We start from the raw sequence: 21,255 nt of genomic DNA on the forward strand, positions 1-21,255 counted from the left end.
TCTCTCTCTCTCTCTCTCTCTCTCTCACACACACACACACACACACACACACACCCTTTCTTAACCTCATATCCATCTCAGGTTTCCACTCTATTTCGCTGTTCCCCTTTACAGCAAAATTCCTCAAAAACGTCATTTACACCTGCTGCCTCCAATTCTCCTATCCTCTCTTGAATCTACTCCAATTAAGCTTTTATCTCCTTGGAAACAGTACAGCAAGATCACACACTAGCCCATTTCTAAATCCAGTGGTACATTCTTGATCTCATCGACTTGCTCTACCCATAGCTCTGTAAAATAGCTCCTCGAGCCCTTCTTGAAGCTTGTTCTTCACTTGAAAGCCAAGCAAGCCCTCCCTTCTGGTCCCTGCTCCTCCCAAAGCCTCCGATGAGGTCTCCTCTCCTCCCCAGCCATGGACACTACAGTTCCCAGACTCCCTCAGTCCTAGGGCCTCCTCACCACAGCCACTCCTTTGTTGAGCTCAGTCACCCTGCTTTAAATACCATCTACATACAGATAATCCACAAGCAAGGGAATCCTATCTTCAAGCCTGACTTTTCCCATGAAACCAACTCATCTACACATATGCACACTCCACATGCCACCATAAACATGGTCTGTCCAAACCCAAACTTCTCCTTACCCATTCCAAGTCTGCTTTTCTCACTGTCTTCCATCCTTTCAACTGCCCGGCAAAAAACCCTGCAATTGTCCCTCAGTCCTCTTTCTTTCATAACGCACAATCAAAGGTGAAGGCAAATCCCACTGACTCTACCTTAAAAATATATCTGGAAACAGACAAGCAGAGCAAATACCAGGATTGTAAAATAGGAGGGAAGAGATAAGAAAAGTAAGCAAAACATCTAATATCTGCATAATACACATGACAAAGAGATAAATCAATTCATGGAAACTTCCAACAACTATGGTCGTAAGTTTCCCCACTGAGCACACAATATAATGGATGCCTCATCTTCACCAGGTTTCAGAACACCGTGGAAACAGAAGATACAAGAAGCATCCAGAAAATGGGAAAATAAATAGGTTTCCCAAAAAGAATCAAGGATTGGAATAGCAATGGACTTCTTACCAATACCAGTGGAAGCTAGAAGATAATAGATTAATGCTTTCAAAACACAGAGAAATAATTTCAAGTATGCCTACACCCATAATTGTCAAATTAAATAGACAAGTAGAATACAGCCATTTTCAGACATGTAAGGTTTCAAAAATATTTACTGCCATGTTTTCTTTTGCAAGAAGCTACCAGAGGATGCACTCCACCAAATGAGAGATTAAACCAAGAACAAGGAAATTATGAGACATAAAAACCTCAGAGAGAGGCAAGAAGAATCCCCAGGATGCAGGTGAGGGACATTTCAGGGTGACAGCTATGCAGTCAGCCTACTGAGCAACCTTCCCAGATCGTGTCAGGAGACTTAGAGAGATTCTTCAAGAAATTAAAATGACAGTCTACTGAATGTGTTTGGATACACTGGATATTGGACATTAACACAACTAGGGGATAGTTTGAAGATGAAATATAGAAGAAACAAAGAAAAATAAACTAAGTATTAACTTCATGGGCAACAAATAGAGTGCAGAAAAGGAGAAGGAATCATCGTACGTCTCCGCTTTTCCACTGCTTAATAATACGAGCACCAAAATTGCTTAACGTATGGGGACGATGGGAGTGACAAAAGGAAAGATGTGTGGAGCGGAGGCAGAGGCTGGTGAAAAGCCATATGCTTAACCACTGTAGGAAAGCAATAAATAGTAACTAAAACTAGAACTTCAAGATAGGAGGTAAATGCTACAAGAATCACCTAATAAAGCTGCAAGTGATTGCCTCTGGGGACCCGAAGGGTTGGGGGCTTCTGTTTTTCATAAAAATGTTTACAGAACTTTGTCTCTTTAACTATCTGCATATACACCTTTGGTAAAAATAAAAACTAGGTCAAAAGAACCCACCATACTGAACTAGTAGTGGAAGATGGCTAAACACTTCCTTTCAGGACCATTTAACAACGTGTGTCAAATGTTAATTGCTCCCTGTGACCTGGCAATCCTACTTCTACAGACTGAGAAAAGCACTGTGCGAGGAGAAAACAGCTGCTAGAATTAGGAGATTCATAGGCCATCGTTCATCTACTAAAAAATTAGAATACCTTTAATTTCATTCAATAACAGACTAAGTAAAACCTGCATACACTGGAATATGAGGCATTCATAAAAGATGGAGTTACAATCTGTGGAGTAAATTGGTATTTACTAACACGGAGTTAGTAAATATCCTGTGTGGAGTAGGGGGAAAGGGTTACAGAATGGCAGATGGAATCTCCTTTATGCAAAATTCTCAATTTGATAGAACCTTTCCCTACATGCCACAAGCCTTTCTCATTTTATTCAGGTTTTCAAATATTTCTTCTTCAGACAGGTTTTAGGAGAGACAACTTTTCTAAAACAGCCCACCCTTCCCTGACAGGCTCCCCTGGAATCTTTACCCAGCCATTCAGCACAGACCCCGATGAGTGATACCATATCTCCCAAGTTTGAATCCTAGCACTTGTCACCTGTGTGACAACAGTGAGTCAGGTAAAGCCTCTGTGCTTTGGTTCCTCATAAGGAATACAAAAATAGTAAGAATATATATACATGTGTGTGTATATATATATACACACACACACACACACACACACACACACACACACACACATACCCAACATTTACATTTTGGGAGGAAAAACTGATTTCACGTGTGCAGTGTTCCTGCGTGGTATATAAGTAGAGGTTCAATACATGTTCACTATCAAAAATTATCTTTTTGCACTCTTCTGAATTTGAATTTTTCTCAAGATGAAAATATACCTTTAATAATTACGTATGGTGCCAGGGTACTGGATTTATCAGGGTGATCACTTCGTAAGTTATATAAATGTCAAATCACCATGTTGTACACCTGAAACTAATACAATATTGTATGTCAACTATAATCAAAAAATTTTTTTTAATTTTTTTAAAATGTCTTTTGTACAAAAATAACATTTTTGTTTAAAACTTTTTTTCAATTTAAAAATACAAAAAACAGAGAAAAGAAAAAGGACATATAATCCCACAACTCGTCAATTACACAAATTAGTCAACATGTCCACATCTGAGACCATCTCTACCTTCCAGTTAACTACCAAATTTTTTCCTCTGCTTATAGACACACATACCAGGGGTACCAAAAAAAATGTACACATTTTAAGAGATGTTATCTATATATTACTTTTCGAAGTTGAATTGAATTATGGTAGCAACGTGTAGTAAGACGTTCGCTCAAAAGATGGCGCTAGTCAAAGGAATGCTAGCATCAGTCATTGTATTGCAATTTTAATAGTTTTTTCCTTTCTTAAAATGTGTATGCATTTTTTTGGTACCCTCTGTGTATCCATATAAATTCTCTTTTTATTAAATACAACTTGTTTTGTTTCACTTCCAATACATTGTACACGTGATTCCATCACCTCATTCTTTTCAACTGCTCACAGTACTTGTGTGGCCTGGAGCAAGAATGAACCATTGCCCTGTTAATGGACATTTATAGTGGCGCCAACTGTTTGCTGCCACAATGCTACAAAGAATGTGAACACATACCCTCACATACTCAGCCTATTATAAGATTCCCAGGAGGGGCTAAACATAAGGCATGGATTTTTTCAGTTGTGTTAAATACTGAATAGATACAAAAATATTTATAAAAGTCACGCGAAGTATAAAACAATGCAATAATCACTGCACACCAGTTGAACTATCATTGTGCTTGAAGCTTCCCATTGCCCTTCCCTGATTCCATGGTGGAGACACGAGAGTTGTCATTTATTAATCTTTTACTTATTTTTTTTCTATTTGATAAAAGAAACTAGTATCGCCTTATTGCTTCATTTTTTTTTATTTCTTTAATCATTATGAAATGTAATATCTTTTCATACATTTATTGGCTATTTGTATTTCTTCTATAAATTACTTAGTCATTTTCTTTCGGGTTGACTAGGGCATTTTGCTTTCTGATTTATAGAAACTCTGCATGTTACTCTGCATTAACCCAATGCTATTACTCATGCTGCAAATAGTACCATGTCTTTCACCACTAAGTTTTACATTTTGATGTATCAATTTTCTTTCTGCCTTCCCAAGTTTAGATGAATATTTTCCCATTCTTTAGAATTCTGTTTTTAATTTAGATCTTTAATTGATACAGACTTTATTTTAGTATATAATGGGAAATGGGGCTCTAAGTTTATTTTCTTCCAGACACATAGCCAGTTTTTCTAATAGCATTTACTGAATAATTCCTTTCTCAATTGATGTAAAGAATTTTGTATTAAATTTTCACAGATATAAGTATGTGTGTACATGTGTATATGTATGTGTGTGTGAGTATGGTGCATGTAGACACGCGTGCGCGTGCACACACACGGCTGTTTGGGACTCAGTTCTCTTCCACAGTTCTGTCTAGCCTGGAGTTTGGTCAAGAGAACTTACTTACCTGTCCCTCTTCGTCAAAAGCCATGACGACCACAGCAGCTCCGAACTTCTTGATCCTCCTGGCCTTCTCCAGGAAGTCGGCCTCTCCCTCCTTCAGGCTGATGCTATTGACGATGCACTTCCCCTGGCAGCACTTGAGCCCGGCTTCAATCACAGCGAAATTGGAAGAGTCGATGCACAAGGGCACCTGAGCTCACAAGGGCAGAAAAATCACAGAAAGGCAACAAGTCACCACACAGGCCCTTCCACAGGCTCCTAAACAGTCCTTATTTCTTCCTTAGGGAAACAATAAACAAATAATAGTAGTGTGACATAGATGGGGCTTTCATGTACTTGTTCTTAAAGCCCAAAATACTTGGAGTAATTCCAGTCTTACGAGAGAGCCCATGCATGAAGGGCCAGAAATTTCTAACTCAAAGATCACAGCTAAATATAAGAATGGAAGAGCTGGTCAGTTCACTGCCTTCAGTTTACACTTTCAAGTGCCTATGCTCTGTGGCCAGCACCTCACACAGGATCCCCATGTCCCTCATCTGACTCTGGGATTAAGGCTTAGCCTCACCCTTGGGAGCAGCCCTCCGGCCAAGTTATTCAAATTAAGTTTTGCCTTTAGAAAAATAAAGTTCCTGATGGAAAAAAGAAATGGGTGTTACTATTAGAAAGTAAAAGGAGATGTAATATTTAACAGGTGCACATAACTAAAATAAAGGACAAACTTGGAATGTGCAGATGAGAACAGGTTCATTTTTAATATTCTCCACACATTCATGCCTGTGCCAGGAAAGGTGGTGGTAAAGGTTTCAAGAAGGAACAGGGCAGCTGATCTAAGCCCCATTATTTAATGAATTCATACTTAAAAGACACTTTCTCTCTCTCTCTCTTTTTTTTTTATGACACTTTCTCTTAACAGGGATTTCTAGGTTGATAGTGTTTGTTTTTTCTTTTAGCATTTTAAAATTTTGTTCTACTCTCTTCTGGTCCATGGTTTCTAATGAGAAGTCAGCTATTAATTGAATTGTTATTTCCTTGCCTGTTATTCCCATGCATTTTTCTTTTGCTGTTTTCAAGGTTTACTTGTTGTCTTTGGTTTTTAACAGTTTGATTACAAACTGGGCTTCTGTGTATTTATTTTGTTTGATGCTTTCTGAGCATCTTGTATGAACAAATTTATGTCTCCATCAAATCTTTAGTTATTAATTTGCCAAATGTTTTTTCTACTCCTCTATCCATCTCCTCTCCTGGCATTCCAAGCGCATACTCATTAAATTAACCACGTTGACTGTTTTATTAAATTGCCTCTTTCATAGCTAATTTTTTTGTCTGCTTGATCTTTCCATCAAGTAAGAACATGTTGAAATTCTGAAATCAAGACAAATCAAGAACATTGTTAAAATCCAGCATGATGGATTAATTCTATCCTGTAGATCTCCTAAATGTTGTTTTACATATTTTGTGACTATTTTATTAGATAAATGCAAGTTCAGAATTTAAAGAAAAAAATAATAATTAAGTGATGACCATGTTAGGCCCCGTGCTAGTCTCAGGGACAGTGGTAGGGCAGGCAGGTCCCTGGCTTTCCTGAACTTATACAGATAAATGATTAAACAAGTAATGACAGAAAGTGTGGGAAATGCTAGAGCACAGGCTACTATGAATGCGTGTTCCTGAAGGACCAAAGCCAATCTGTGACACAGGAGAAGTTGGGAGGGAGATTCAGGAAGAGGGTCCCAGGGCAGTCAGCAATTCCTTAAGGCACACCGCTTTGGCCATACAGAACCAGGAGTCCCCAGATGTAGCTCTGTCCTGCCATACTAGTAATGACAGATGTGCAAGGAAAAAGGTCAACTACAATGACAACACCAAGCCAATGTTTTAAAGCACCTACTGACACTTTGGTCCAACCTTGCTGTTGAAAACGTGCTGGTCAAACACTTTTATGGTCTACTCCAGTTGTTCAAAATTTGGTCTCAAATAAATTTTAGTAGTAGGTCAAAACCAGGAGAGATTAAGGAAGAAAACTTCTTGTAGCCATCAGAGCATTAAGTAATTAATAATGTCTTAAATTACATATCCTTCACAGTTAACAAGGTATTTTTATCTTTATAATTCACAAAGCAGGCATGATTATTCCCATTTCAGAGATGACAAAGGAAAGCAGTCTATGGAAAGCAGACTCACAGGGTGACCTGATTTTAAGTTCCTAACAGGGCAGGTCATGGTGGGCAGTCTGGCCCCAAGCGTGTTAACTTGTTCAGTCAAAGGTTTATCTTCACCTGAAGCAAACCCTGTCCTTTGTTTCTGTGCACTCAGATTAGCACACCTTTGAAATAACCACCCTCAAGGGAGAACATTATCTTATTAACTATTGTGTAACCCAGTCCCCGCCTTGCTTTCTCCCACCTTCAGCTAATCTTCCTTAATTCCAAATGCATGAAAGAAACGGCAAAACTCATTTTCCGGAGGATCTGAGCATTTCATAGGTTTGGCTCAAAATCTTATAAAAATTCTCTACAGGATTGGATGTTCTTATGTTAACAGGTCAATAGTTACTCGATTTGCCTGGGATTATAAGGCGAGTCTTCTGACTCCCAACACAGCCCTCTTCCCACGGCTCAGCTGAAAAACAGCTGCTCCCCATCTGACGCTAATTTTGAACAAGTCATTTAGCTTCTCTGCCCCTTAAATTCTCAAAATATTTACTTCCCAGAGGAGTGATGAGGCTTTTTAATAAGAGTTTTAAGGCACAAACGAAGGACTGGTTAATGTAATTCACTGCTTACTGCAAGACTTCGAGCTTAAGCATTTGCTGAAACCTAATAAAAAACTGACAGCCCTATTCTCTTAAAGCACTAAGAAGTTTAAGTTTCTTTTTAAAAAAAACTTCAAAAATCACTCCTTATCACAAATTCAGTGGTAGAGAAATGAAGTGAGACTGCAAAATTTTAGAAACCAACTAAATTTTTTAAAAGACTGACACAAAAATTTAACATCTTTTAAAGAATAAATGTAAAAGCTGACATAATACCTTGATTTAATCTTGTTTTGTGATTTTGTCTTACTCTGATAAGCCTATAAAGGTCTCTTCGTCCTGTGATAAGGAAGAATTTACTGAGTTCCCTTATCTACTGTCGGAATGGAACTAATGATTTTGTAGGAAGTGTTAAGTATATCCTTCAGAGACATGAAAAGTGGGTTCTTAGTCTATCCAGACATCAGAGGAAATAAACAATTCTTGTGACCAATTCCAGAGCCTTGGAAACAGCCAAGCTGAAGTCATATTTCTCTTTGAACTCTGGTTTTTATTGTAAAGCTAACATTGAGAAAACTGACAATCAGAAACTACTGGGCTTTCCACGTCGGAAAACAGAAAACCAGTGTAGGAGATGACAGGTGAATGGGACAAATGACAATGTTGAATGAGTGACAGAACAAGACATGCAAAATCCCTTGATGAATAAAAACTTTGTACAACCTTGGCGATGTCAGGCTCAGCACCAATGAAGTTGCAAAATCTGGTCATTGCACTTGGGCCATCTAGCATGCCGTCATCCATGTTGATATCCAACACCTGGGCTCCCATTTCCACCTGCACTTTGGCAACACTCAGTGCTTCCTGAGGGAAGAATGCGAGAGGAAGCAGCATGAGGACAAGGTGACTCCGAGAAGGCTAGCCAAGCCACTCCTCGCGGTCCCAGCAGTCCTTCCCCATCACATTAGACTCACTGGCCGGCCTCCCCCACTCTGGGCCTGGTCTCCACCCATCGACACCACAGATTAACCTTCGTAACATCTCTCCCACCACATCATTTCACTCCTCAGAATCCACCGAGGCTCTGTTTCCCTGCCGTAAAGAATCTACTCCTCAGCCTGGTGTTCAGGCCCTCTGTGACCTGGCCCCAGCTTCTTACCTAACTGTTCTTCCCATTCCTCTCCCTCTGGTCCCCTGCACCCACCCATGTCTGTCTCCACCTCTGTGTCACACATAATGTTGTCCCCTCTGCTGGGAATACAACCCCCTTCCTGTCTATATTGTGTAAGACTCAGCTCAAGTCTCATCTCCAAGAAAAGTCCTTGGAGAAACCATCCAAAATGTATATAACTCTTCAGTGTTTGCCAAAACATGCAAAGCATTCATTGCAGCCTGTTGATAGGAGTTACATGAAATATGAGTTAGATAAATGTCAGCAGGTTTTTCAGATCCTTTAAGACATTATTACACACTGTAAATCTCCACAAACAGAATACAATATGCAGCATGTCCCACTATGACCATTTAAGGACTGTCTTGTAGGGTCAGTGTTCCAGAGCACATACTTTGGGGAACACTGCTTATTCCCCAACAGTCCGCTGCTTCTAAACCTCTGTAACAATTATAATCATTATCACAGAATTTCCTATATTGCCATTTCCTCACGATTTCATAAGTACTAGCTTATTCCTCGAAGCAGATTTTAAGTGTTTAGAAATCTAGAAAGGTCTTATGTGTCTCCCACTCTCCTCTGAACAATGCTCAGAAAAATATACATGTTCAATAATGCTCTCTAACTGACTGATACAACAGACCTTATTTTGTTTAAGTCTTGATTGTGCACTTCATAGTGTGATAATGTTTTCTTACCCCAAGAAAACCGGGTAGAAATGTTTAGCAATCACTGTGGCAGAACAGGCATGAGGCTCTTTGGCATATGCCACAAGGAAAGACCATTCATGATGACCCAAGGTTACACAGAGCAAAAGGATCACAGTAAAACGCAGCAAATCAAAAATATTTCAAGATCAACAGTGTTTTCAATAAAGTAAAGAATAGAGTGAAGTGTGACAATCCCTGTTCTTGAAGGCCTCACATTTAGTTGAGGACAAATGACACAGGCATATACCTAAAAAGCTACTGGTGCCGTCACACAGTGTGTGTCACATGCCAAGACCGCCTGGACGCCAGCAAGGGCAAGGTCTCTGTGGACTGAAATGGAGAAAGCTCCCCGAGGGAGCATCTTCAGCTGGGCCCTGGATGGACTGGAGAGAGGAGACAGCAAGCAACCTGGTGAGTGAGACCCGAGGTCAAATGACTTGGAAAAGAGAAATGTCAACACCTGACCTTTCCACTTCCTGAGAGTCACAGAATAATAGCTTGTAGGCCCAACCGTCCCAAATCGGCTCAGAAAGATGAAGTGATTTGGTTAAAGACGCTCACGCTGAACAAAGAGCAGGACTGAAACTGCTTTCAGGTCAGCGCTCTTTGATCCTTGAGGCATCACTGCTCATGGGAAACTAGGCTCGAATGAGGCCTCCCTCCCACTGACCCCTTCCTGCTTCTACCATCACGTCCCATGTCCTCTAGACAGACAGCAGAGTGATTAAGGGTTGAGCGTGGTAGACTTGGGGTCTATCATGACTGTGAAACAAAAGCCTTCACCACACATCTGTAAAATGGGGTAATAACAGTACCGAACTCTTGGTCTGTGAAGATTAAATGAGTCAAGACGCAAAGCACTTAGCACAGTGACTGAAGAGAAAGACCTTATTAAATGATAGATGTTACTCCCAGCCGTTTGCTTCTTCCTAAAATGCCCTCTGCTTTCAGTACCAAATCTATCAAATTTGAGAGCTGAAAGGGACACCACAGAATGGACATAAGAATCAAAACATAAGTAGAAACACTGCCAAATGAAGAACACCACGCAACTATGAAGGGCCATTAGGATTTCAGAAAGGAACACACAAGAACAAGCCGCCAGGAATGTTCAGAGCACAGATCAGGAAGGGAAGGCAGTTTGGGGCCTAAGTGGAGAGGACTAAATGATGGTCTAAGGAGTCTGGTTTTATCATCGATGCAGACAAGGTCCCCTGTGAAAGCTTCTGAACTGGGGAGCACATGACAAAAACACGTGGTGGCAGTGAGCAGTAGCAGGAATGACGGGAGAGGACGGAGGGAACCGTCAGGCACTGGGGAACCTGGCCCTACGGATGTGCTGCAGAGGATACCTCTGAGGGAGGCCATGGAGAAGTACTCAACAGGTCCACAAAGGATGATAAATGGACTTTGTGATTGAAACGAAGTCTGCTTTGATAGTGGTTTCTGGAAGATCTATTTCCTAAAGGTTGCAAAACCTTTAACTTAGAGAAGTTTGATGATAAAATAAATCATCACTAAAGCCCAGACCAAATCCCTCCATTTTTAATTTCATATTTGCATATGGATAGATGTTTAGGGTAGGTTCTATCGGGATTAAATTTTCCCTATTCATAGAGTGACCAACCTTAAAAATACTATGGCTGACCTATCATGTGACCTTCCCAAGGCAGGGCCTCCTCTTTCTTTTGTGTTGCGTGTTCAGGCTACAGCTAACAAATAAGCACTTCCACATTATTTTGATGTGGCCACATTACACTGATAAACATTACTTTGATGTGAGGAATGGAAGATAAATTTTCTTGGCTTTGCCTTTCCCTAGAAGGGTTGAGAAGCCAAAATGAAGAGCGGTCTCAAATTTTTAAACTTATTTCACAAGTAATAGAAATAGCTAGGACCTCCCATTTCATCCCACTTCATACTCCAAATGCAGTACTTTTTGACAAATATTAACAACAGCAGTTTCCATTTTTCAAAGCCTCATCCTCCCACCAGCCCAGCCTGCTGCAAACGCGCATTATAGTTCTTCTCACACCTCCCAGCACCTTTGATAACACCATCAAAGTCTATCCAAGGAGCTGTTTCATTTCCATGCTGTCTAGCCAAAAACATGGCAGATGCCTCAAGGGTCATATTGAGATGCTCACCTCATAGCTTCCTGCCATGATGAGTTTCGCAAACTTCCGGGATCCTGCTACGTTACAGCGTTCTCCAATGTTAACAAAATTGGTGTACGGTCCAATCCTGAAGGGTTCCAGACCTTAAAAAGAGAAGCAGTTTGAAAATTTCTGAAAATGCATATGGTGACATGAGACAGAAGGAATGCAAATGTTTCCATGAGAAAGAAAAGAAGTTTGTGCCACAGCTCATCTGAAGGGACAGCAGATCCATTGTGGGGACAGGACTACAGCCTTCTCTCCTAGGGATATTTAAACTATTATGTTGCAGCTACATTTACAACCAGAACTCTCAAAAGGAAAAATATTGCAGGGTTTTGTCTCTAAAGAGCTGAATCATACCAGCTCTGAGAAACAAGGAAAAATTATCAGCATATCCCTATTTAACCAAGAGTCTAGGTCAAAAGCCATGACGTCACAATCAAAAGGATTGTTCCACAGCTGTCCACGCAGACATCAGCTGAAGCCAAATGGAACAAGCTTGCTAATCCCACTAGCTTTACCATGTCTCTTTGATCCAAAGTCCAAGAACCCATAACCAGCAAGGCCGAACGGAGTCAGGAAGGGGCCAGGCTGAGCCCTGGGAAACAGGGGTCACTGTGGCAGGTCCGCATTCATGAGCTGACTCTGGGCAAGCCACTTTGGCTTTCTGCACATCTTCCCTTATGTGCCAAGGGGCAATAACATCTGCCCCGTTCCAGGCCAACTGAGGGGCAAAATCAGATAACAAATGTGGATACGTTACACTGAGGTAAAAACAACATCTGGTGTAAAGTATCACTACAGAAAAGGCCTTTAACCATTTTGTTCTACTAGTTGTATTTCACGTATCAGGAGAGGGAGTCCTGCCAATGGGTAACAGGCAGGCCCTGGGGTCAGCTAGCCTCAGGTTCAAGCCATTTCCAACAGTCTTAGTGAGCAAGCCAGGTGATTTCTCTCACAGCCTCTGAGTTTATAAAATTCAGACAGTAAAAGTATCTGCATCACAATATTACAAAAATGAGACTAGATACATCGATAAACATAAAATTAGCACTAGCAATCATTGCTGCTGTTGTTAATAAAAGAAAATAGCTTTTAAGTCCTTTGCCAAAGCACTGATTGAAGAAGAGACAGATATGGGGGAGAGGAAAACAGGGAATACAGACGGGTATCTGTTCACTGGTCAGGATGACCGGCTATCTCTTCCCAGTCTGGGCTTGCGATTTCCCTTCCCACTGGTAATGACCCTCACAGCCTAGCCCCTCCATGCGAGCCTCAGGGAATCCCTGATCCCTAGTCAGACCCTGAGGCTTGCAGGGCAGGCAAGCTCAGATACCGGCATTTAAATGAGATCCTGCATCACAGCCCTAAAAGCATTTCCCACAAAGCACTTCTGATCTATTAAGAACACAAAGTAGCTGATTTAAACCACATTTTTCACAAGTATGCAATTTACAAAAGAGCTATTTAAAAGAGTGTATTTGATGTCATTTTTTAAAATCTGATTGAAGATGATTTTTAAAGCAATTTAGAGATAGTAGAAGAAATTCAAATCAGAAAAAAAGATTTTCATTCTTACATATAAATTTTTTTTAAAAATCATTTCTAATGATTCTCTTCTTGTTTCAATTTTGGCAAAGGTTGACAATTTTAATTGTCAGTCCTGGGTGAAGTCAATTAATAGCTTTTAGATCTAAGAATGAAACACACTATCCTACCAAAACTCCATCTGACAAAGCCACTTTGGGGGTAAGGGATGCGTCACAAATCATAAACTCCTCTTCCTCTAACCTCATCCTGTCTTCGGAACGTAAGAAGAAAACAGGGCAGCCTGATGAGGTGTGTAGTTAGCCTAGCCTCACACTCCCTCACTGCTTAATTCTATGCAGGATGTTGTGAATGAGAAAAGTCTATATTACTATTGCTGGCACTCGTATTTCATTTCACTTCTCTTAGAGAACATAAAGAACAAAAATATCTCAATTTAAAGAAAAGTTAAATTCTAAATTATTAGGGTACATAATTCCCCGTGTGTGCGATTTGCAGGTTCTCTAACAATCTATTTATACATTTTTTGGTTTAAAGATACTGTCAAGAATGTCATTAAAGTATTGTAGGGAAAATATAAAATTTAAAGTTTCAAATTTGAAGTTATTTTCAAATAGTTGGCATGATGAACTATTTTACCAGCGTTCCTTATTTGAACATCAAAACTCATTCTTTCTCAGGGAGGTTGCCGTATCTCACAGAACTGCCTGAGGACAAACAGAAAAATAAACACCACAACTCTGTAAAGTGCTGAACACGTGATAAATTAAGATCATGACAATAATATTTTAGAAACAATTAAAATTTTCTAGAAAGAGACTGCTGTCATTATAAAACATTGAGCCTAGTAGCAAACCTGATAAAGAGAATTGTTAGGCTGTGGCCAAGAGAATGTTTCCAGAACAGTGCACAGCAGAGATGGGACCATATGACTTCTAATTCTAACTAAGGGCCCTTGAGCAAATCACCTCCCTTCTCACGTTTCCCGGAAGTTAACGTCACCTCTAGAAAAATAAAAGGCTTCTCACTAAGAAAAACATATACTCTTCTTTGATGTAATAAACAAGTGCTTCTTTGATGTAATAAATAAAATCGCTACCACTTCGGATAAACATACTAAATTAATCTGCAAACGGTTTCTGAAATCACACAAGCCACATCTTGCAGACTTACCCGATAGTAGCAAATGCCCGTCAAACACAGTGGCAGGTGGAACCCGAGGCTTACAGTTTTTCACAGCTTCAGCAATTTCCCTGAGTTAAAAGAGAAAACACTGTATCCATTAATTCAGAATAAAATAAAATTAAACTAATTTCCAGCAATGAAATTAAGCCTATTTAACATAATTATGCGTAATTATATGCCTTGTTCCAAACGTGCAGCAACAATTATGCCTTTTAGTTCTCTCAGCCATGCAGAAATGAATCCCTGAACCTGCTTTCCGTACCTGCCCAGTCTGCTGAGCGCTGAGTCTACCAGTTTCTGCACTGAGATGTGAACCTACAGATAGCGATGATTTGCATGAATGCAAACTGCACATCTTGTCGTCCCTTTCCCAAACCCACAGAGGTCCTTTACTCTAGCAAGTCCACATGTGAACTATGTCCTTGCTGCTTACTGAGTAGTTCAAAAGAAAAAGGCCTTCATCGCTGAGAAGGAGTAGCAAACAGGAGAGGAGACGCCAGGAAATTAAATCCTTCAGGTTTGTTTTTTCCAAGCATAGCACACACATAGTAGGGAGGGTACACAGGAATATATCACTAAAACTCCAAAATAACTCCTAAAAGTGTTTCAATTATTCATACTTGTTTTAACCTAATCAGTTTTAATGCATTATGTCTTTGATCAACCTGGAAAAATCTGGTTACTCCACTAAATTTATAGACCTGTATGAACAGCTCACTCTACTGCCCCCCAAATCAGTATGCAGATGTCAAAGTAAAAGCAGCAAATAGGTGTGTGTATACTACATTATACGCATGCACATACACATGCGCTAGATTGATAGACAGAGACACAACTATCTACATGTATATAAATACACACATTTTTTAAAACAACTCTTTTTAAAAAGTTAACCTTAAAAACAAAGATCCAAAGACAACCTACCTTCAACTATTGATAGCTTTCAGAGATTATTTTAAAGATGTTCAAAAAATTAGAAAGACTCTTAATAGAGTCTATCACAGAAATCAACAAAAGCACTGAAATGTTAGGTAATTCAATACAGAAAACATATTATACACACGAAAACAGACTCAGAACAGTGAGATGAATGGCTCAAAATATGACCATCAGTCACTGTAGGGAAAAAAACAAACACAAACCATCCTAAACTGTTCTGTTTCACTGAATTGCCATCCTCTCAGGAGCCACACAAGTGCAAGGACCGCACACCACTTCACCAGGCTCCCTTCCTCACGCCCTCACTGGGCAACAAGCAAGGTGGAGACACTTCTCCCGGCCTCAGGTGCTTGTAGTCTTAGTGTCTTTTCCTTCAGGAGAGAATCTAAAAGAGGCACGTATCTGCCCACAAGAAATGAGCTCTCTCCCTGGAGCATGTGTTAGGGCAGAATGTTATCATACCTGGGATTTGCTTTACAGTAGTCTAAGGGGGAAAAAGTTGGGGACTAGGTAAAATAGGAACGGCAAATGTTGAAAATTATGAAAACTGTGATAGGCACATGGGGATTCATCTTATTTCAGGATTTTTTCATAATATAAAGGTATCTCAGTTTGGTAGCGCTGCCATAATAAATAACACAGACTGAGTACAGTCATTTAAAAGCAGAAACGTATTTCTCAAAGGAGGCTACGAGTCTGCGATCGAGGTGTCAACAGGGCTGGTTTCCTCGGAGGCCTCTCTTTGGCTTGTCGTCTCCCTGCGTCTTCAACACGGTCCCTTCCTCAGTATGTGTCTGTGTCCTAATCTACTCTTCTTAGGAAGGACACTAGTCATATAAGGGCACTAGTCAGATTGGATTAGGATCCACTCACGTGACTTCATTTGACCTTAATTACCTCTTTCAAGACCTAATCTCCAAATGCAGCCACATTTGGAGGAACTGGGGGTTAGGACTTCAACATATGAATTTGTGGGGGTGGAGGGGCCACAATTCATCCCATTCCCTAAGCAAAATACTTAGAAGTGGCTCTTACCTGATGTGATCTGGCGTCGTACCACAGCATCCTCCAACGATATTGACCAAGCCATTCACAGCAAAGTCCTGCATGTACGAAAAGAAGTTTCACGGAGATCATCTGAATTCTAAACTCACCACTACCGATTCAGAAGAGAGACCTACATTTCCTGAATAACTAATTCTACATTAGAAAGAGAGCTAAACACACTTAACTCTAGATACAAAGCTTTTAATGCCCTAGGTATATGGTTAAAAGCAGAGAACAGTTCAGATACTATGAAATCCTTTATACCATTTAAAATGCGATGAAATATTTCTTTGCTTAACTGAGCGTAATAAAGATTTCTGCCCATATGCTGAGCTCTAGAATATGAGATGGATAATGCATTTTCAAAGAATACCTAAAGTTTTAAAGTTTAATTTAAAATTCTAAAGAATTAAACATTCAATTCCTCAGTCACAACAGCCACATTTCAATTGCTCCAATAACCCATGTGGTAGAGGATACATACTGGACAGCGTGGGTCCAGAGTTTAACCATAGGCTAGTTTGAAGGACAAGATGGCTGAGAAGAAGTCAAAGAACTGAGAAGTCTGAACACTGAAGAGTATCTATGTAAGGAATTATAATCATAAGAATTAAGTCAGAAATAGTTTAGGAGAGGATGTCAGCAAACCAGAAAATACAAATTCAAGGAATGAGGAAAAGAGATCCAGGGGTTAGTCATAAGGAGAGGTAGTGGGCCGTATGGGCTCGTGACCTGGGGTTCCAAGATGAGAGGTGCATACCAAAGGAGAACAGGGGCCGTGACAATGAGAAACAAGGAGTTTGGGACAGGGGGACACCACTTGGAAGGGTTGCAGGAGAGCCAAGTTTCAATTAGTTTGGGTTGGACCTCACTGGGAATTTCCTAGCAGCCACCAATACCAACTGGGGAGGAGGATGCTGACAGCCTATCCCCTCCCTCTGCCTCCACCATCTTAAATCAGGGTAGCTAAGCTTTTATTTGGTATATATACACTGGAATTTATTTAGCAAAAAATTTTGTTTCTAAATATTCTAAATCTAAAATTTAATTTTTCTATCTGTTAAGAACCAAGTGAAAGAGGATTCTTGACCTTTAAATGCGTGGCCATCATGTGTGGAGTTTCATCGTAGTCACCGAAGGTATTGGGAAGACCTAAGACAGTATATTTCAACCATTATTGGAATCTACTCTAACAAACAGACATGGTATTTGTAAAGGCTTTAGGTTAAAAAGTTAGAGAATTTTATATTTATAATTAAATGCTATAATTAAATACTTGCAAAAACATAGTAAATACAGAGACACCACATTAAAAAAAAAAATCATAGAGGAATATAAACATCCACCATTTCTTTTCCATTTGGAAGAAAACTATAGGGGACCAAATTCCCAACCCATTCCCTTCCCATAAGGGAAATTCATTCATTACCTAGTTGCTTGGGGTGGTGTGGGTTAAGGGGAGCGCTGCACCCTTTAAACTAATGAGCACTTGACATGCAATTAAAAACACAAAACACAACCACTCTCCTTTCAAAAATATTTTCCCAAGTAAGACTTTAGTATCTAATTATCCAATTTCCTGTTTTATTTCTTATCCCTTTCTAGTTATCATGCTTCTGGTGGGAAATAAAATTTATTGTGCATTAAAATGTATATATGAGGAGAAAGAATGCTGGAAAATGATTTTTAGCCCTAAGTAGCTAAGCAGTGCTCAAAAGCATTCACCGGGAAATCCGGTTAACCCAGAATGGATACCAATATTTAATTAGATAGTTTGAGAAGTGTCAACAAATCTCTTGGTCACTTCTATATATAGTAAACTAGAAATCCTAACTTTTAAAAAGAAAAAAGGTTAACAAGACACAAGGTTCCACATTCCTCTTCTGTGGACACAGTGGCGTGGAGAAGAGGGAGCCCTCTCATCACGCTCTCTACACTCGTCCCTTCGGCCACGTCCCCATGGTGAGCACTGTCACCAAAAGCAAGGCTCTGGGCAATTATTTGACGAGGCTTCTTTCCTCCGAGTTTTGTGCAATTCTGATGCTTTTAGGCTGAGCCAAAATGTTCCTTCAAGTCTAGAGGGAAACAGTGGTCTAGACCCAAATTCTCTCCATTTAGAAAATTCCTACTGAGTGTTAACTGTATACCAAGACCTGCAAAACAAACTCTTTAATCAAGATCTGTTACCGTACCCACCCATGTCTCATGTATTTAGATTTTCTCATGTGGCTCCCTTGAAACACACACCTGCATTGGGATAACAGAGGACATAGGCTGTTGTACATTTTCCAATTGTTTCAATAAAAGGTCTCATTTCAGCTGCACCCAGAGCACAATTTAATCCAATGCTGGAAAAACAAATGAGACATTAGAAGCATCCTCTTTTATTCAAAATATTTACACATATGAAAAGTTGTAATAAAGAAAGGAATATCTCTAAAACCAGGCAGGTACTAAATCTCCTGATTCAAAGCCCCTCATGCAACTACAGTCAAAGCCATCCACTCCAGGCCCCCACAGCACTGAATACTACACCCCTGTCCATGTCACATGATCTTATGGCTAAAGGAATCTGCCTATGGATGTGACACCTTAAATAATTTCACGGTTTGGTTCATGTGAAACAGAAACGCCTGCAAACCACCACTGCTAACAAGCTTGACTTGAAAGCAATACTTAAGAGGAAGAAAAAGGAAAATGTTGGCGGGAAAAGGAACAACCAAGGCTTAGTACTTGCTCCATAACTTACTTGCAAGGTGACCTAGGACTTAGAATTTGTCTCTTAGAAATTAAGCTGGCTTCTTTATCTATAACACCAAGTGGCTCTCTGTTCTGCAGATGAAACTTACTGTGGATTCAAATAAAGCCGTTCAAAGCAGAGCTGCTCTAATGGAAGTAAGGGTGGAGGGCCTGAAACCCTCTAAAACCAGTCTCAGGGGCTCGGGGGGAAGAGGGGCTAGGCCTTCAGGAAATCAGGAATTAACTATGAAGCTACTGGACTATGGCATCTTTTGTATTTTTTGTTTTACTTTTTTTCTTTTACTAGGATTCCTAAGTGCAATGTGGTGGGGAAGAGAGAAAGAAAATGAAAGGACGAATGTTCAAAATGTTTAAGGGAAGACAAAAATTTTTTTTAAATAAATTAGATAAAGTTTTTCAGATATCCCTACAATTTCCTACCTTTAGTTTTTGTTAAACATTTATTGCATCCCTACTATGTACCAAGGACTCTATTAAGCACTAGAGAAATACAGATGACTAAGATTGCTCTAAAAAGCCCAAAAGCTATTAAGGAGCCAATCACAACCCAGTTCAATACACAGTTATTTTCTTAATTATCAGGCCCAATCACTAGTGTAACCATTATTCTATACTACAGCAGCTTTTTGGAAATCACACTACCTCATTAAAGCAACTGTAACACCCACCCTGAAATTAGAAACATTAAAATATGAAAAAAAGAACATCACGTAGCTGATAAAATGTAGTAAGAGCATGCCCTATCCCTCGATATACTTTTACTTGATCTCGGGCAAGTTACAACCTCTGAATCTCCGTTCCCTTCTCACTGAAATGAAGGCGTAAACAGCAATACATACCCTGCCCCAAGGTGTTGTTCCCAGAATTAAAAGAAATAACTCTCATAAAGCACTTAGAACTGAGCCTGGCAGACAGCAAACACTCCATAAATGTCTATTACTATTATTTTTATGGCAAAGGCTACAATAATAGTAAACAGAGTGCTCTGAGAGAAGCATCAACCTGGGATGGTGAGAGAGGCCAGGTTCCCTGAAGAGGATGCTGGAGGTGAGTCCTGAAGGCTAACAAGGAGCCAGCAGAGTGCGGCTGTGTAAGGGGGTGGGGGCAGGCACAGCTTCCAGGCAGAGGGAATAAGTAGCACATTTATGGAGAAGGCAGAGGAGAAAAATAGTACATGTCCTTGGAGCTTCTATTTCACTCATAGTAAGTGATTTCAACCATTTTGATGAGGAAAAAATAGAGACATTTTAAAATAGAAAAGCCATGTTAATTGACAAGATAAATATCTGAGCTTTAGAATTCCCGTCTTATTCCAAGCTAGACTGCTTCTGGTAGCTCCATAAATAAGGAGTGAAAAAACTTTGCAAATGTTAAGTACTGATAATAGTTTTAAAGCACTGTTACCGAACCAACAAGCACAGTCTTAAGCTATAAGGGGGACATTTACAGATAACAAAGCAACCACGTGGCTGTCCCCAGAGGCATGAGAGCGCTCCCTCCCAGTCCCCCAAATTGACCCCCTTAGGCAGCGGTCTTCCGCCGCCTTTAGGGAACACTCTGAATGTACTTCCAGGAAAGCCAATCCCATGCAGGCAGGGCAGTGGGAATAAGCAGAAGCAGCCTACTTCCAGGTCACATTCAGTGGCCATCAGAGAAGATCCCCAAAAGGGATGAGGTCGGGGATGGGATGGTCACTCACCAGAGTGGGTCTGCGTGAGACACACTAATGACAAACGCCTCTCCTGTCTGTCCAGAAAGCGTCCGCCCACTTTTATCGACAATTGTCCCTGAAATCTGAATTAGCAAAGTAAACTCAGTCAACAATGTAGACTCGAATTAAGAGTTTAGTCCCCAAGACAAAACAACACGTTCTTTTACTGGGAAGAGCACTGTGGAACTCAAACTCAAAGCAGCTCTTTGTACAGTGGTCAGAACAGACAAATGCCAAGTGGGGGGGAGCGGGCAGCTGGTGAACCATGGAACAAGGAAGAGGGAGAGCCACTGAGGCAAAAGCAATGACCAAAACAGCTTCAGAATCACACACCCAGTCCCACTGGAGAAGGTGTTCCCATAGAACGTCAGGTTAGCCTCGCCTCCCGCTGTTGAACAGCGGGTTCGTCTAAAAGCCCTTGTTTTGATTCCAGTCTATGCTCGCCAAGCAATCTGAGGACTCTGCATGGGCCTATTGAGTTAATAAACTGGGAGTCTGGCGTCTTCAGAGCCAGGTACTTAGTCGCCATGCAAGGCCGCCCGTCCTGGGCCCTAAGGAGAGTGAGTCCCTATGCCTCTGGCTTCCCTCTGGCCACTGTGCCTTCCACCGACCACTTTTAGATTTATTTTCTTCACATTCCCAGAGGTAAGATTGTTTCTGGTGTAGAGGGGTGGTAGGAGGGTGGTGAACAGAGAAGTGAAAGAAGGTGGTTTCCAAAACTTACTATCAATAGTTCTACTATGCAA

The 21,255-nt window shown here is 40.4% G+C and overlaps 1 protein-coding gene across 3 annotated transcripts in view; it reads right to left on the reverse strand.

Annotated features, from left to right (window-relative positions):
* Positions 1 to 21,255, reverse strand: part of MTR (5-methyltetrahydrofolate-homocysteine methyltransferase) — an 83,334-nt gene that overhangs the window by 47,532 nt on the left and 14,547 nt on the right. For all 3 annotated transcript variants that reach the window (XR_004422257.1, XM_033099659.1, XM_033099658.1), the window contains exons 8-15: positions 20,498 to 20,592; positions 18,286 to 18,386; positions 17,129 to 17,190; positions 16,027 to 16,094; positions 14,041 to 14,120; positions 11,308 to 11,420; positions 8,003 to 8,143; positions 4,532 to 4,717 (exon numbers count right to left, since the gene is read on the reverse strand). Coding sequence is in view for 2 of the 3 variants with exons in the window: in XM_033099659.1 (XP_032955550.1) it covers positions 4,532 to 4,717; positions 8,003 to 8,143; positions 11,308 to 11,420; positions 14,041 to 14,120; positions 16,027 to 16,094; positions 17,129 to 17,190; positions 18,286 to 18,386; positions 20,498 to 20,592 (846 nt within the window). In the remaining variant the exon portion in view is untranslated. The remainder of the gene's footprint in view (positions 1 to 4,531; positions 4,718 to 8,002; positions 8,144 to 11,307; positions 11,421 to 14,040; positions 14,121 to 16,026; positions 16,095 to 17,128; positions 17,191 to 18,285; positions 18,387 to 20,497; positions 20,593 to 21,255) is intronic.

Source organism: Rhinolophus ferrumequinum, chromosome 27, assembly GCF_004115265.2.
Source record: "Rhinolophus ferrumequinum isolate MPI-CBG mRhiFer1 chromosome 27, mRhiFer1_v1.p, whole genome shotgun sequence".
NCBI classification, from domain to species: domain Eukaryota; kingdom Metazoa; phylum Chordata; class Mammalia; order Chiroptera; family Rhinolophidae; genus Rhinolophus; species Rhinolophus ferrumequinum.